Source organism: Mesoplodon bidens, assembly GCF_964165515.1.
Source record: "Mesoplodon bidens genome assembly, contig: HAP1_SCAFFOLD_472, whole genome shotgun sequence".
Classification (NCBI taxonomy): domain Eukaryota; kingdom Metazoa; phylum Chordata; class Mammalia; order Artiodactyla; family Ziphiidae; genus Mesoplodon; species Mesoplodon bidens.
The window spans coordinates 303,797-317,696 of NW_027671879.1; the positions used below are offsets into that span (position 1 = coordinate 303,797).

Here is a 13,900-nt window from a genome sequence, read left to right on the forward strand (position 1 = left end):
CTCAGACCACAGAGCTCCACAGAGAAAGGGATCAGGATGAGGCTGGGCTTCACAAGCTTCGTGACGTGACTGGAGCCACAAAAAGTGCCGAAGGATCAGCAGGAGGAATGACCATGGGCCTGGCGGGAGCCACCATCAAGGATCCAGGAGAAAGCGGATCCGGCGAGGCCACTGCAGGTATCCCCGATGGATCAACTGCAGGCGTGAAAAGCGCCGAAGGATCAGCGGCAGGGTTGCCCATGGGCCTGGCGGGAGCCATTATCCAGGATCCAGGAGAAAGCAGATCCGGCGAGGCCATTGCAGGTACCCACCATGGATCTACTACCGCCGTGAAAAGCGACGAAGGAACAGTGGCAGGAATGGCCATGGGCCTGGCTGGAGCCACGATCAAGGAGCCGCCATCAAGGATCCTGGGGAAAGCGGATCCGGCGAGGCCATTGCAGGTGCCACCACACATCAAGTGCAGCCGTGAAAAGCTCCGAAGAATCAGCGGCAGGGATGACCACGGACCTGGCGGGAGCCACGGTCAAGGATCCAGGAAAAAGCGGATCCGGCGAGGCCACTGCAGGTGCCCCCCTTGGATCAACTGCAGCCGTGAAAAGTGCCGATGGATCAGCGGCAGGGATGACCACGGACCTGGCTGTAGCCACCATCAAGGATCCAAGAGAAAGCGGATTCAGCGAGGCCATTGCAGGTGCCCCCCATGGATCAACTGCAGCCGTGAAAAGCACAGAAGGATCACCGGCAGGGATGACCACGGGCCTGGCGGGAACCACCATCAAAGATTCAGGAGAAAGCGGTTCCGGCGAGGCCATTGCAGGTGCCCCCCTTGGATCAACTGCAGCCGTGAAAAGCGCCGAAGGATCAGCGACAGGGATATCCATCGGCTGGCGGGAGGCACCATCACGGATACAGGAGAAAGCGGTTCCGGCGAGGCCATTGCAGGTGCCCCCCATGTCTCAACTGCAGCCGTGAAAACCGCCGAAGGATCAGCGGCAGGGATGACCACCGGTCTGGCGGGAGCCACCATCAAGGATCCAGGAGAAAGCGGATCCGGTGAGGCCACTGCAGGTGCCCCCCCATGGATCAACTGCAGCCGTGAAATGCATCGAAGGATCAGCGGCAGGGATGTCCATGGGCCTGGCGGGAGCCATTATCAAGGATCCAGGAGAAAGCGGATCCGGCGAGGCCATTGCAGGTGCCCCCCATGGATCAAATGCAGCCGTGAAAAGCGCCGAAGGATCAGCGGCAGGAATGGCCATGGGCCTGGCTGGAGCCACCATCAAGGATCCAGGAGAAAGCGGATCTGGCGAGGCCATTGCAGGTGCCCCCCATGGATCAACTGCAGCCGTGAAAAGCGCCGAAGGATCAGCGGCAGGGTTGACCATGGGCCTGGCGGGAGCCACCATCAAGGATCCAGGAGAAAGCGGATCTGGCGAGGCCATTGCAGGTGCCCCCCATGGATCAACTGCAGCCGTGAAAAGCGCCGAAGGAGCAGCGGCAGGGTTGACCATGGGCCTGGCGGGAGCCACCATCAAGGATCCAGGAGAAAGCGGATCCGGCGAGGACACTGCAGGTGCTGCCAGCTTATCCTTGCAGGACACGAACCTGGTCTTGGCCGATGATGCCAGCACATCCTCGACGGGGGCAGATGGTCCAGAGAGCAGCATGAGCATGGTGTTGCCAGTTGCAGTCACAACCAGCAAGCCTGCTGCTGGAAGAGCTGAAGGGAAGGTCGCAGACCCCGTGGTCTCCACCTTGCAGACCGAAGGCTACATGTCTGAACGGGATGGAAGCCAGAAGGGCTTCCACCCCAGGGATGAAGCCTGGAGAGAAAAAAAGAAAAGAAGGACACGTCTTCATCGAGGAAAAGTTCCCATCACCGCAGGACACGTGAAGGTCACCACAGGACAGGAGGGGACAAGACCCAGAAATCATCCTCCCACTGGTCCTCATCTGGCCATGGAAACTCCAAAGTTGACAAAGGACGGGAGGACAGCTCGCAAACTGAGGAACAGCCAGTCCGCCACCAGTTCAGGGACTCTAAGTAAGACATCCAGTAAGATCCTCTCCTTCTTTAGGAGCTTCAGAGTCATTCCTGGTTCAGAAACAAGGCTCACACATGACCATTGAGAGGCAGACAAAGCCCCGGTTGGCTTCCATGTTTAGCACACATTTGCTAAAAGGGGAGAAAAAAACAAGGACATGATAAACACAAAATTCACAATACTGGATTTCTGTAGGGTCAAAACAAGGGAGGGATGGTCTGGGAGGAAAAGCTATTATGCAAAGCGGTATGTCCATGGGAATGTATTATCGTTTCCATTTTATTTTAACATCTCTGACATCAGGATGATTCTTATACTGCTGTCAGCCAAGTGGCAGTCACTGCCTTAGAAATATCTCAACCAATTTGTTTCACTGTTGTTTTCCTTTCAATATATGCACAAGAGATGGATGACAAAGTCTGAAAGATATCTTTCAAGAACTATAACATAAAGAAACTAAGGGACATAAATACTCACTATCCAGGAACACAAGAAAGGTTTAGATATATTGCTAAGGAATAACAGAATAATCCAAAATGCTCTGTACTGATGAACTATGCAAATTATGTATGCATGTGGAAAGCGATTCTAAAAATAAAAAAAATCATAAATGAGATTATGAAATCTCATTTCATACTGAGATTATGCATTTTTAAATGTCCATCATAAAAAAGTCTTTCCAGTTTAAAAAAAAGTTGTAAATAAATTTCATGAGTCCATGAAAATCATTAAATTGTTAACAACACTTGATAACAGTTGGATTAGAGTAACTGTTGATAACAGTTAACAACCGTCGGATTTGAGAAGAATGCCTCTGAGAACCATGTGTGTTTTTTGTTTTGCGGTTTGTTTTTTTTTTGCGGTATGCGGGCCTCTCGCTGCTGTGGCCTCTCCCATTGCGGAGCACAGGCTCCGGACGCACAGGCTCAGCGGCCATGGCTCACGGGCCCAGCGGCTCCACGGCATGTAGGATCTTCCCGGACAGGGACACGAACCCGTGCCCCCTGCATCGGCAGGCGGACTCCCAACCACTGCGCCACCAGGGAAGCCCCATGTGTCTTTGTATGAACCGGGGAGTCATCTGCTAGCCTTGCAATTCTCTGCTCATTCCCTTCTGTGACAACAGGGTCTACTAGGATGGAAGTTGGGTTTCCAGTAAAACTTAGGGACTTTCTCTGCAGAGCAAATTAAGTGGTAGAGGTGGAGGAGGTGAGAAATAAGATACGGATTCTGGGAGGAGTGGTAGCTTGGGAGGATGAGAGGAAGCCCTTCTCAGTTGCTCTGGTGGGTGGCTGGAAAATCCCATCTTGTGATTTCCGATACACAAAGACCAATAGATTGTGGGGATCAATGTGTCCTGGGAGTTACCTCTTGAAGCAGTGGGTCTTGGTAAGAGGAGAGAAAGAGCCATGTTCTCTAAGACCTGAGAGGGGTTTGGGGGAAGCCTTCCGGAAATGTGAGGAGTTACGGGGTAGAGGAGGGAGATAAAGGGGAACTCTTTCCAAAGCCTTTGACTCAGAGCCCCAGATTTTCACCATGCCAGAGGCTGAATCAGCCTACTTAAAACAGCTTCATCTTAGGATTCTGTACCCTTGGCTTTACCTTTTGTCTTTCTTAGCCTGTATTAGGCATTCTCACTCCCTCACCCCAAAGGACTTCTTTAACGTGAACCTAGTTAGTCCACTATGCAGGGCGTTAGCTGAGCAGACCCACAGTTGACACAATTTACACCTCCAGTGCAGTAGTAAAGTGGAGGTGGGGACTTGCCCACCGCAACGTGCCCTGCCTGGCACTTGCTCTGGATTTCCTTTTCTATCTTGACGGTTCATCAAGAGACACATGCACAGATACCTACGTATTTCAAAGCAACAGGCATCTTCCTCTGGAGGGAGACATCAATTTGGGTATCAAGTCAGTACACCCTATCAGATAAAGGCCAATATTTTGGACAGCAATATTCATCACCGTGGTAGCAATTCTGCAGCTGCAAGTGCAATTACGCAATGGATGGTTGATTACAAACTGACCAATGTCCCAAACTTCAAGTCTGGCAACACACATACATACTAGAAAGGGTTTTTTTCCCTACAGCAAAATAAGGTCATTCACAGGATTGTTGAAGATGTGCTACGGTGGGAGGCATATTGAAGGCAGTGTCGTGGCTGGCACAGCAAGCGTGATGTGATGCTGGGGAACACAGCAGGGGCCACGCCATGCAAGGCTTTGAGGTCCATTTAAAGGAGTTTGATTTCTGACCTTGGAGTGATGCAAAGCCATGATATGTTTTCAAGAGGGGAGTGGCCTGATCAAATGTGCACTTTGTGGAGGGTACTGTGGTTTCTGTGAAAAGAAGTATTTGGCTGGGGGGGTTGTTAATATGGGACTTTATGTTACTTCCTATTTGGGGCCACAGGATCTATATAATGAGGAGATTGGAGGGTATGCTTTGAAAGACACCGTTCCATTTGAAATATCCACGTGGGGTGCATTTCTTCAACGAAGGACTTGTGGCCCCAGCTGCTGGGGGTGCATCCCACAGAAAGCCTTCAGCTGGCAGTGAGTTTGGAAATTGCCTGGGTTCCTCACCCGAGGTGCACGGCAAGAAATGATTGATGTGGAGTGTGAAGGTCAGGCCGTCGTAGCCCAACACAGACCCTCTCGGAAGGGTCACTCCAGTTCAAGAGCTCAGCTTCGGGCTTCCCTGGTGGCGCAGTGGTTGGGAGTCCGCCTGCCGACACAGGGGACACGGGTTCGTGCCCCGGTCCGGGAGGGCCCCACATGCCGCGGAGCGGCTGGGCCCGTGAGCCATGGCTCCGGAGCCTGTGCTCCGCAACGAGAGAGGCCACAACAGTGAGAGGCCCGCGTACCGCAAAAAAAAAAAAAAAACAAACAAAAAAACAAGCAGGGGTCAAGGAGGGAAGGATTGGGAGTTTGGGATTAGCAGATACAAACTACAGGATGGATAAACAGCAGGGTCCTACTGTAGAGCACAGAGAACTATATTCAGTATCCTGTGATAAACCATAATGGAAAAGAATAGGAAAAAGAATGTATGTATACAAAAAACTGAATCAGAAATTAACCGAAGAAATTAACACAACACAAATTAACACAACATTGTAAATCAACTATACATTAATAAAAAAGAAGAAGGAAAAGAAAATAAATACAATCCAAGTTTGGGTTACCTTTGTGGGGAGGGAGCATGCAGAAGAGGGGCTGGCAGGGATCTATTTCTTGCTCTGGGTGGCAGCTACAAGGGTGTTCACTTTCTTGTTACTCATTAAGCTATATTTATGCTTTCTGCACTTTCATGAATGTGTGTTATATTTCACAATAAAAAGTTTCTAAAACTGTAAGAAATATAAATATAAATATAAACAAAAGTTAGCCTCCTTGAAAAGAGAAAATGGGTGAGAAAATTCTCCATATCCTGGAAATGACAGTACCAGTGGGACTCTGACAGGTAGCAGCACTCTTTCTAAGTTCCTGCCAGCACTGGGCTGTATACGCTGGGGGCACAGAGAACAGCAATCCCCATAGGATGCCTGCCCTTAGCAAGTACACGGTCCACTTCCAGGATTTTATCCCCAGGACATCATTCAGCAGAAGCGCCAAGATGATGGAGATCTGTAACAACAACAAGACTGGAAGCCACCCAGATATTTACAAGAGCAGGAGGGTTTTCTCAACCTTTTGAGTAGAAAGACTATCCAGCCTACCCACACCTATACCCTGGCAGGGTCAGCCTCTTCCCTATGGACGTGGTGGTTGGTTTAGGGGGAGGCTGGTGAGCCTGCCCCAAGGGGGTGGGGGCTTGGACGCTCAACAAAGGGGTGTGTGATGCGATGGTGACGGGTCACAAAGGGCTTGCGGTATAAATAGGGTCGGGTCAAGAGACTCTGGCAGAGTCCTGCAGGGAGGTGACGAGGTGCTTTCGTTCCCTCTCTCTCTCTCCCTCCGAGACTCAGTTTGTGGCTGGTGGCTCTGTCTTGAACGAAGAGAGCCATGAGCAGTGAGAGTTTACCTCATTACACGGCCAACAGCTACTGTTCAGTGGGGGTGTCGAGGACCTCCATGGGGGTCCTGCAACGACAACTGTACGAGGGAGGAGAGTATGACATTTTCAAGCACGCTCCCATGTTGGAGAGCGACTTTATCCAGGTCAGCAAGGAAGGAGAACTGATTGACCTAGACAACCGCGTCCGAACGGTGACTGTGGGCGTCGCATCCACCAGCCCCCTCTTCCCGCTACCTGACGTCATGCTGCTGGCCCGACCAAGGAGAGTCTGTGCCGGGGTCACCAAGGGGAGAGGTTGCAAGCCCGTGAAGACCCTAGAGCTCACCAGGCTGCTCCCCTTGAAGTTTGTCAAGATCTCCATCCACAACCGGGAGAAACAGCAGCTGTGCCTGAATCTTGCTACCGGCCGGACTTTCTACCTGCAGCTGTGCCCCTCTTCCGACGCACAAGAAGACCTCTTTTCCTATTGGGAAAAGCTTGTCTATATCCTGAGACCACCGGTAGACAGTTACAGCAGTACCCCGATGCTCCAAACTGGAGATGCAGCGACTACAGAGGATGCCAACATCCTAGTGGTAAGCACCGACAGGGACTCAAGAACACGGGGCAGGGTGCTTTGGGAGAGCAGGGCAAAGCTGGTCCTTCATAGCCTTTGGTGCTCTCTGAGACTCGCCTGGGAAATACCTTCTACCGTTGAAAAGGGTCAGGGACAAACGAGCTATCACTACGGGAGTCCCCACACGGGAGAGGTTCCGAGTGCTTCTCCACCTTGTCCCACGAGGCCGAATTTCAGAGAGACCTTAGGTATCATCTCGGCTGCACTGGTCTCATCACCAGGGCTGTAATCCCTCCTACAGCATCCTGACTGTCTGCTCTCTTCCTGAACACTTACCCCAGCCCAGGTAGTCTCAGCAGGTGGGGAACGTCATTCACAGCTAGGAAGTCCTTCCTTCATTGTGTCTCCCCGGGACTCCGACATGCTGACTCAAATCAGCCCAACCCGTGGAGTCACCAAAATGTAGAAGGTGTGCATCCCTTGACCCAGGAACCCCACTTCTAGGAATCTGTCCTGCAGGGAGAGAAGCACAAGGGTATAAAGTTAAAGTGCATAGCATCATGGAGAATTGTATCAGTGCTCTCCCTGGCCCTGGGACTGTTCAAGTACAGTGGAGTGGCCGTTTGACAGGGGTGCAGTAGATGGGGTCTTGCATCCAATGGGAGCTTAGACTGGGTGATTTCAAAGGTTATTCTAAGTATAAGGCCTTGAGTTGCTCAGCTCCAGGATGAGAGAGGAGCGGACAGTTCTGAGCTCACTTTCTGTCATCTCTATCTTACCTGTCTCTCCTCCCCTTGGCTCAGACCACAGAGCTCCACAGAGAAAGGGATCAGGATGAGGTTGGGCTTCGCAAGCTTCGTGACGTGACTGGAGCCACGTCTTGTGCTTATGTGGGGGGAGAGGGAATCCATCATGCCCCCCGTGGGTCACCTGCAGCCCTGAAAGGCGCCGAAGGATCGGCGGCAGGGATGACCGTGGGCCTGGCGGGAGCCACCATCGAGGATCCAGGAGAAAGCAGATCCGGCCAGGCCACTGCAGGTGCTGCCAGCCTATCCCTGCAGGACACGAGCCTGGTCTCGGCGGATGTTGCCAGCACATCCTCGACGGGGGCAGATGGTCCAGAGAGCAGCATGAGCATGGTGTTGCCAGGTGCAGTCACAACCAGCAAGCCTGCTGCTGGAAGAGCTGAAGGGAAGGTCGCAGCCCCCGTGGTCTCCACCTTGCAGAGCGAAGGCTACACGTCTGAAGGGGATGGAAGCCAGAAGGTCTCCCACCCCAGGGATGAAGCCTGGAAGGAAAAAAAGGAAAGAAGGACACGTCTTCATCGAGGAAAAGTTCCCATCACCGCAGGACAGGTGAAGGTCACCACAGGACACGAGGGGACAAGACCCAGAAAGCATCCTCCCACTGGTCCTCATGCGGCCATGAAAACCCCAAAGTTGACCAAGGAGGGGAGGACAGCTCGCAGACGGAGGAAGAGCCAGCCCGCCACCAGTTCGGGGACTCTAAGTAAGGCATCCAGTGAGATCCTCTCCTTCTTTAGGCGCTTCAGTCACTCCTGATTCAGCACCAAGGCTCACACATGACCACTGGGAGGTAGACAAAGCCCCGGTTGGCTTGGGTCCTTCCCTAGAGAGGCAGTTCCTACTTTCTTTAATAAAGGAAACCGTACAACTCCAAAAGAAATGCTATCTTGTGTTTTCTATGTCCCCTCGCCTGGTAGGGACTTGACAGTGACTTCTGTGATGCGAATTGTGCTTTGGCCTGAGACCCCAGAATCAAAATTTTGTTGTACAAGATAGGTATTAAGTATCATTCAGCCATTCACTAGGGCTGGAAATAGATGCACTATACAGAAATGTTCATTGCGAGGTTGCGAATCTTTGGAAATAAGATTTACTATGTAAATATAGTTTGGGGAGAAGATAAGCTGGGGGAGGTGACTGCGTGATGTGTAAACTTGCGTTGCTGAATTAATTACTGAATTCATCAAGTATTTACGGGGTGTCTGTGCCGTGCTGTGCCTAGCACGAGGCTATGTTATGGAAAAACCATCCTTTTCTCAGCAAAGCCCTTTGGTTTGGTTATGGGCACTCTGTAGAAGGCAAGGAAATAAGCACAGAAAAAGGTTTTGGTCGCTTGCTCGCAGGTCACACGTGCATAGCCACTGCCCGAAAGAGAAGCCTGTTTTCCCAGCAAGGCTTCTCCAGGGCACGTAGGGTGGAGGGAGGACAAGTCTGCAGCCGGGGCTGAGCTTTAGGCCATAGCTGGGGTCAGAGGTTCACCTTATGAAAACAGAAACTCTCTCTGGCTTGTAAGGAAATGAAACCATTGGGAGTTATTTTACTTTGTGTAGGGTAAAACAGAACACGGGGGGGATCAGGGTTGTCATTGGCTCAACAAAGGGACACAATCTTTATGGTAGAAGCAGCACCAACGAGGAGTCAGGAAATCTGAGTTCCTATCCTGTCTGGGCCACTGACTCTCCTGGGTCACTCTGCCTCTCTGTAATGGTACCTCTGTGGGCAGCCACGGGGTCCCCAACTGTAAAACCAATGGATTGGACCGCTGCAGTGATTCTTACCCTTGGTTGTATGTTGGGAGTTCCCTGGGGAGCTTCAAAACAAACAAACAAACAAACATTGATAGCCTGACCCCAATCCCAGAGATTCTGATGACATTTAGGTGGGGTAAGCCCTCCAGCACCGGGAGTTTTAAAAATCTCACCCAATAATTCTACTGTGCAGCAGCCAAGTTGGAAAACCACTGGGCTAGGAGGTCTGGGGGGCCTCTTTCAGCCCCAGTATGCCATAACTTTACAGTGGAAGACAGTAGTTCTCCAACATTCACATGCATAAGGATCACCTGGGAAGCCTATTTAAAAAATAACATTTCTCACCACATGATAGCCCTTATACGTGGACTCTAAAGTACGACGCAAATGAACATATCTGCAAAACAGAAACAGACTCCCAGACATAGGGAAGAGACTTGGGGTTTTCAGTGGGGTTGGGGGCGGGGAAGGATTGGGAGTTTGGGATTAGCAGATACAAACTACAGGGTGGATAAACAGCAGGGTCCTACTGTAGAGCACAGAGAACTATAGTCAGTATCCTGTGATAAACCATAATGGAAAAGAATAGGAAAAAGACTATACATGAAATATACAAAGAATACACATGAAACTGAATCAGAAATTAACACAACAGAAACGAATACAACCTTGTAAATCAACTACACTGTCAATAAAAAAGAAGGGGGAAAAGAAAAAAAATAGAAGCCAAGGTTGGGTTCCCTTTGTGGGGAGGGAGCATGCAGAAGAGGGGCTGGCAGGGTTCTATTTCTTGCTCTGGGTGGCAGCTACAAGGGTGCTCACTTTCTTGTTACTCATTAAGCTATATTTATGCTTTCTGCACTTTCATGAATGTGTGTTATATTTCACAATAAAAAGTTTCTAAAACTGTAAAAAATATAAATATAAATATAAATATAAACAAAAGTTAGCCTCCTTGAAAAGAGAAAATGGGTGAGAAAATTCTCCATATCCTGGAAATGACAGTACCAGTGGGACTCTGACACGTAGCACTCTTTCTAAGTTCCTGCCAGCACTGTGCTATATACGCTGGGGACACAGAGAACAGCAATTCCCATAGGATGCCTGCCCTTAGCAAGTACACAGTCCACTTCCAGGATTTTATCCCCAGGACATCATTCAGCAGAAGCACGAAGATGACCCCTGCAGGGAGATTTGTAACAACAACAAGACTGGAAACCACCCAGATATTTACAAAAGCAGGAGGGTTTTCTCAACCTTTTGAGTAGAAAGACTATCCAGCCTACCCACACCTATACCCTGGCAGGGTCAGCCTGTTCCCTATGGACATGGTGGTTGGTTTAGGGGGAGGCTGGTGAGCCTGCCCCAAGGGGGTGGGGACTTGGAGGCTCAACAAAGGGGTGTGCGATGTGATGGTGACGGGTCACAAAGGACTTGCGGTATAAATATGGTCGGGCCAAGAGACTCTGGCAGAGTCCTGCAGGGAGGTGACGAGTTGCTTTCGTTCCCTCTCTCTCTCCGAGACTCAATTTGTGGCTGGTGGCTCTGTCTTGAACGAAGAGAGCCATGAGCAGTGAGAGTTTACCTCATTACACGGCCAATAGCTACTGTTCAGTGGGGGTGTTGAGGACCTCCATGGGGGTCCTGCAACGACAACTGTACGAGGGAGGAGAGTATGACATTTTCAAGTACGCTCCCATGTTTGAGAGCGACTTTATCCAGGTCAGCAAGAAAGGAGAACTGATTGACCTAGACAACCGCGTCCGAAGGGTGACTGTGGGTGTCGCATCCACCAGCCCCCTCTTCCCACTACCTGACGTCATGCTGCTGGCCCGAACAACGAAAGTCTGTGAAGAGCATGTCAGATGCGCCGGGATCACCAAGGGGAGAGGTTGCAAGCCCGTGAAGACCCTAGAGCTCACCAGGCTGCTTCCCTTGAAGTTTGTCAAGATCTCCATCCACAACCGTGAGAAACAGCAGCTGTGCCTGAATCTTGCTACCGGCCGGACTTTCTATCTGCAGCTGTGCCCCTCTTCCGATGCACAAAAAGACCTCTTTTCCCATTGGGAAAAGCTTGTCTATATCCTGAGACCACCGGTAGACAGTTACAGCAGTACCCCGATGCTCCAAACTGGAGATGCAGCGACTACAGAGGATGCCAAAATCCTAGTGGGAAGCACCCACAGAGACTCAAGAACACGGGGCAGGGTGCTTTGGGAGAGCAGGGCAAAGCTGGTCCTTCATAGCCTTTGGTGCTCTCTGAGACTCACCTGGGAAATACCTTCTATTGTTGAAAAGGGTCAGGGACAAACGAGCTATCACTATGGGATTCACCACACTGGAGAGGTTCCGAGTGCTTCTCCACCTTGTCCCACAGGGCTGAATTTCAGAGAGACCTTAGGTATCATTATCAGCTGCACTGGTCTCCTCACCAGGGCTGTAATCCCTCCTACAGCATCCTGACTGTCTGGTCTCTTCTTGAACACTTACCCCAGCCCAGGTAGTCTCATCAGTTGTGGAACATCATTCACAGTTAGGAAGTCCTTCCTTCATTGTGTCTCCCCGTGACGCCGACATGCTGATTCAAATCAGCCCAACCCGTGGAGTCACCAAAATGCAGAAGGTGTGCATCCCTTGACCCGGGAACCCCACTTCTAGGAGTCTGTCCTGCAGAGAGAGAAGCACAAGGGTATAAAATTAAAGTGTGTATCATGGAGAACTGTATCAGTGCTTTCCCTGACCCTGGGACTGTTCAAGTAAAATGGAGTGGCCGTTTGAGAGCGGTGCAGTAGATGGGATCTAGCATCCAATGGGAGCTTAGACTGGGTGATCTCAAAGGTTATTCTAAGTATAAGCCCTTGAGTTGCTCAGCTCCAGGATGAGAGAGGAGCAGACAGTTCAGATCTCACTTTCTGTCATCTCTAACTTACCTGATTCTCCTCCCCTTGGCTCAGACCACAGAGCTCCACAGAGAAAGGGATCAGGATGAGGCTGGGCTTCACAAGCTTCGTGACGTGACTGGAGCCACAAAAAGTGCCGAAGGATCAGCAGGAGGAATGACCATGGGCCTGGCGGGAGCCACCATCAAGGATCCAGGAGAAAGCGGATCCGGCGAGGCCACTGCAGGTATCCCCGATGGATCAACTGCAGGCGTGAAAAGCGCCGAAGGATCAGCGGCAGGGTTGTCCATGGGCCTGGCGGGAGCCATTATCCAGGATCCAGGAGAAAGCAGATCCGGCGAGGCCATTGCAGGTACCCACCATGGATCTACTACCGCCGTGAAAAGCGACGAAGGAACAGTGGCAGGAATGGCCATGGGCCTGGCTGGAGCCACCATCAAGGAGCCACCATCAAGGATCCTGGAGAAAGCGGATCCGGCGAGGCCATTGCAGGTGCCACCACACATCAAGTGCAGCCGTGAAAAGCTCCGAAGAATCAGCGGCAGGGATGACCACGGACCTGGCGGGAGCCACGGTCAAGGATCCAGGAAAAAGCGGATCCGGCGAGGCCACTGCAGGTGCCCCCCTTGGATCAACTGCAGCCGTGAAAAGCGCCGATGGATCAGCGGCAGGGATGACCACGGACCTGGCTGTAGCCACCATCAAGGATCCAAGAGAAAGCGGATTCAGCGAGGCCATTGCAGGTGCCCCCCATGTCTCAACTGCAGCCGTGAAAACCGCCGAAGGATCAGCGGCAGGGATGACCACCGGTCTGGCGGGAGCCACCATCAAGGATCCAGGAGAAAGCGGATCCGGTGAGGCCACTGCAGGTGCCCCCCCATGGATCAACTGCAGCCGTGAAATGCATCGAAGGATCAGCGGCAGGGATGTCCATGGGCCTGGCGGGAGCCATTATCAAGGATCCAGGAGAAAGCGGATCCGGCGAGGCCATTGCAGGTGCCCCCCATGGATCAAATGCAGCCGTGAAAAGCGCCGAAGGATCAGCGGCAGGAATGGCCATGGGCCTGGCTGGAGCCACCATCAAGGATCCAGGAGAAAGCGGATCTGGCGAGGCCATTGCAGGTGCCCCCCATGGATCAACTGCAGCCGTGAAAAGCGCCGAAGGATCAGCGGCAGGGTTGACCATGGGCCTGGCGGGAGCCACCATCAAGGATCCAGGAGAAAGCGGATCTGGCGAGGCCATTGCAGGTGCCCCCCATGGATCAACTGCAGCCGTGAAAAGCGCCGAAGGAGCAGCGGCAGGGTTGACCATGGGCCTGGCGGGAGCCACCATCAAGGATCCAGGAGAAAGCGGATCCGGCGAGGACACTGCAGGTGCTGCCAGCTTATCCTTGCAGGACACGAACCTGGTCTTGGCCGATGATGCCAGCACATCCTCGACGGGGGCAGATGGTCCAGAGAGCAGCATGAGCATGGTGTTGCCAGTTGCAGTCACAACCAGCAAGCCTGCTGCTGGAAGAGCTGAAGGGAAGGTCGCAGACCCCGTGGTCTCCACCTTGCAGACCGAAGGCTACATGTCTGAACGGGATGGAAGCCAGAAGGGCTTCCACCCCAGGGATGAAGCCTGGAGAGAAAAAAAGAAAAGAAGGACACGTCTTCATCGAGGAAAAGTTCCCATCACCGCAGGACACGTGAAGGTCACCACAGGACAGGAGGGGACAAGACCCAGAAATCATCCTCCCACTGGTCCTCATCTGGCCATGGAAACTCCAAAGTTGACAAAGGACGGGAGGACAGCTCGCAAACTGAGGAACAGCCAGT

At 51.9% G+C, this 13,900-nt stretch overlaps 1 protein-coding gene across 1 annotated transcript in view; it reads left to right on the forward strand.

Moving 5' to 3' along the window:
• LOC308610868 (uncharacterized protein) overlaps positions 1–13,900 on the forward strand; it is a gene marked incomplete at both ends in the record, with an annotated part of 83,148 nt that overhangs the window by 64,605 nt on the left and 4,643 nt on the right. Inside the window, one exon of the mRNA XM_081259869.1 lies at positions 10,740–11,348. Coding sequence (XP_081115995.1) covers positions 10,740–11,348 — 609 coding nt within the window. The remainder of the gene's footprint in view (positions 1–10,739; positions 11,349–13,900) is intronic.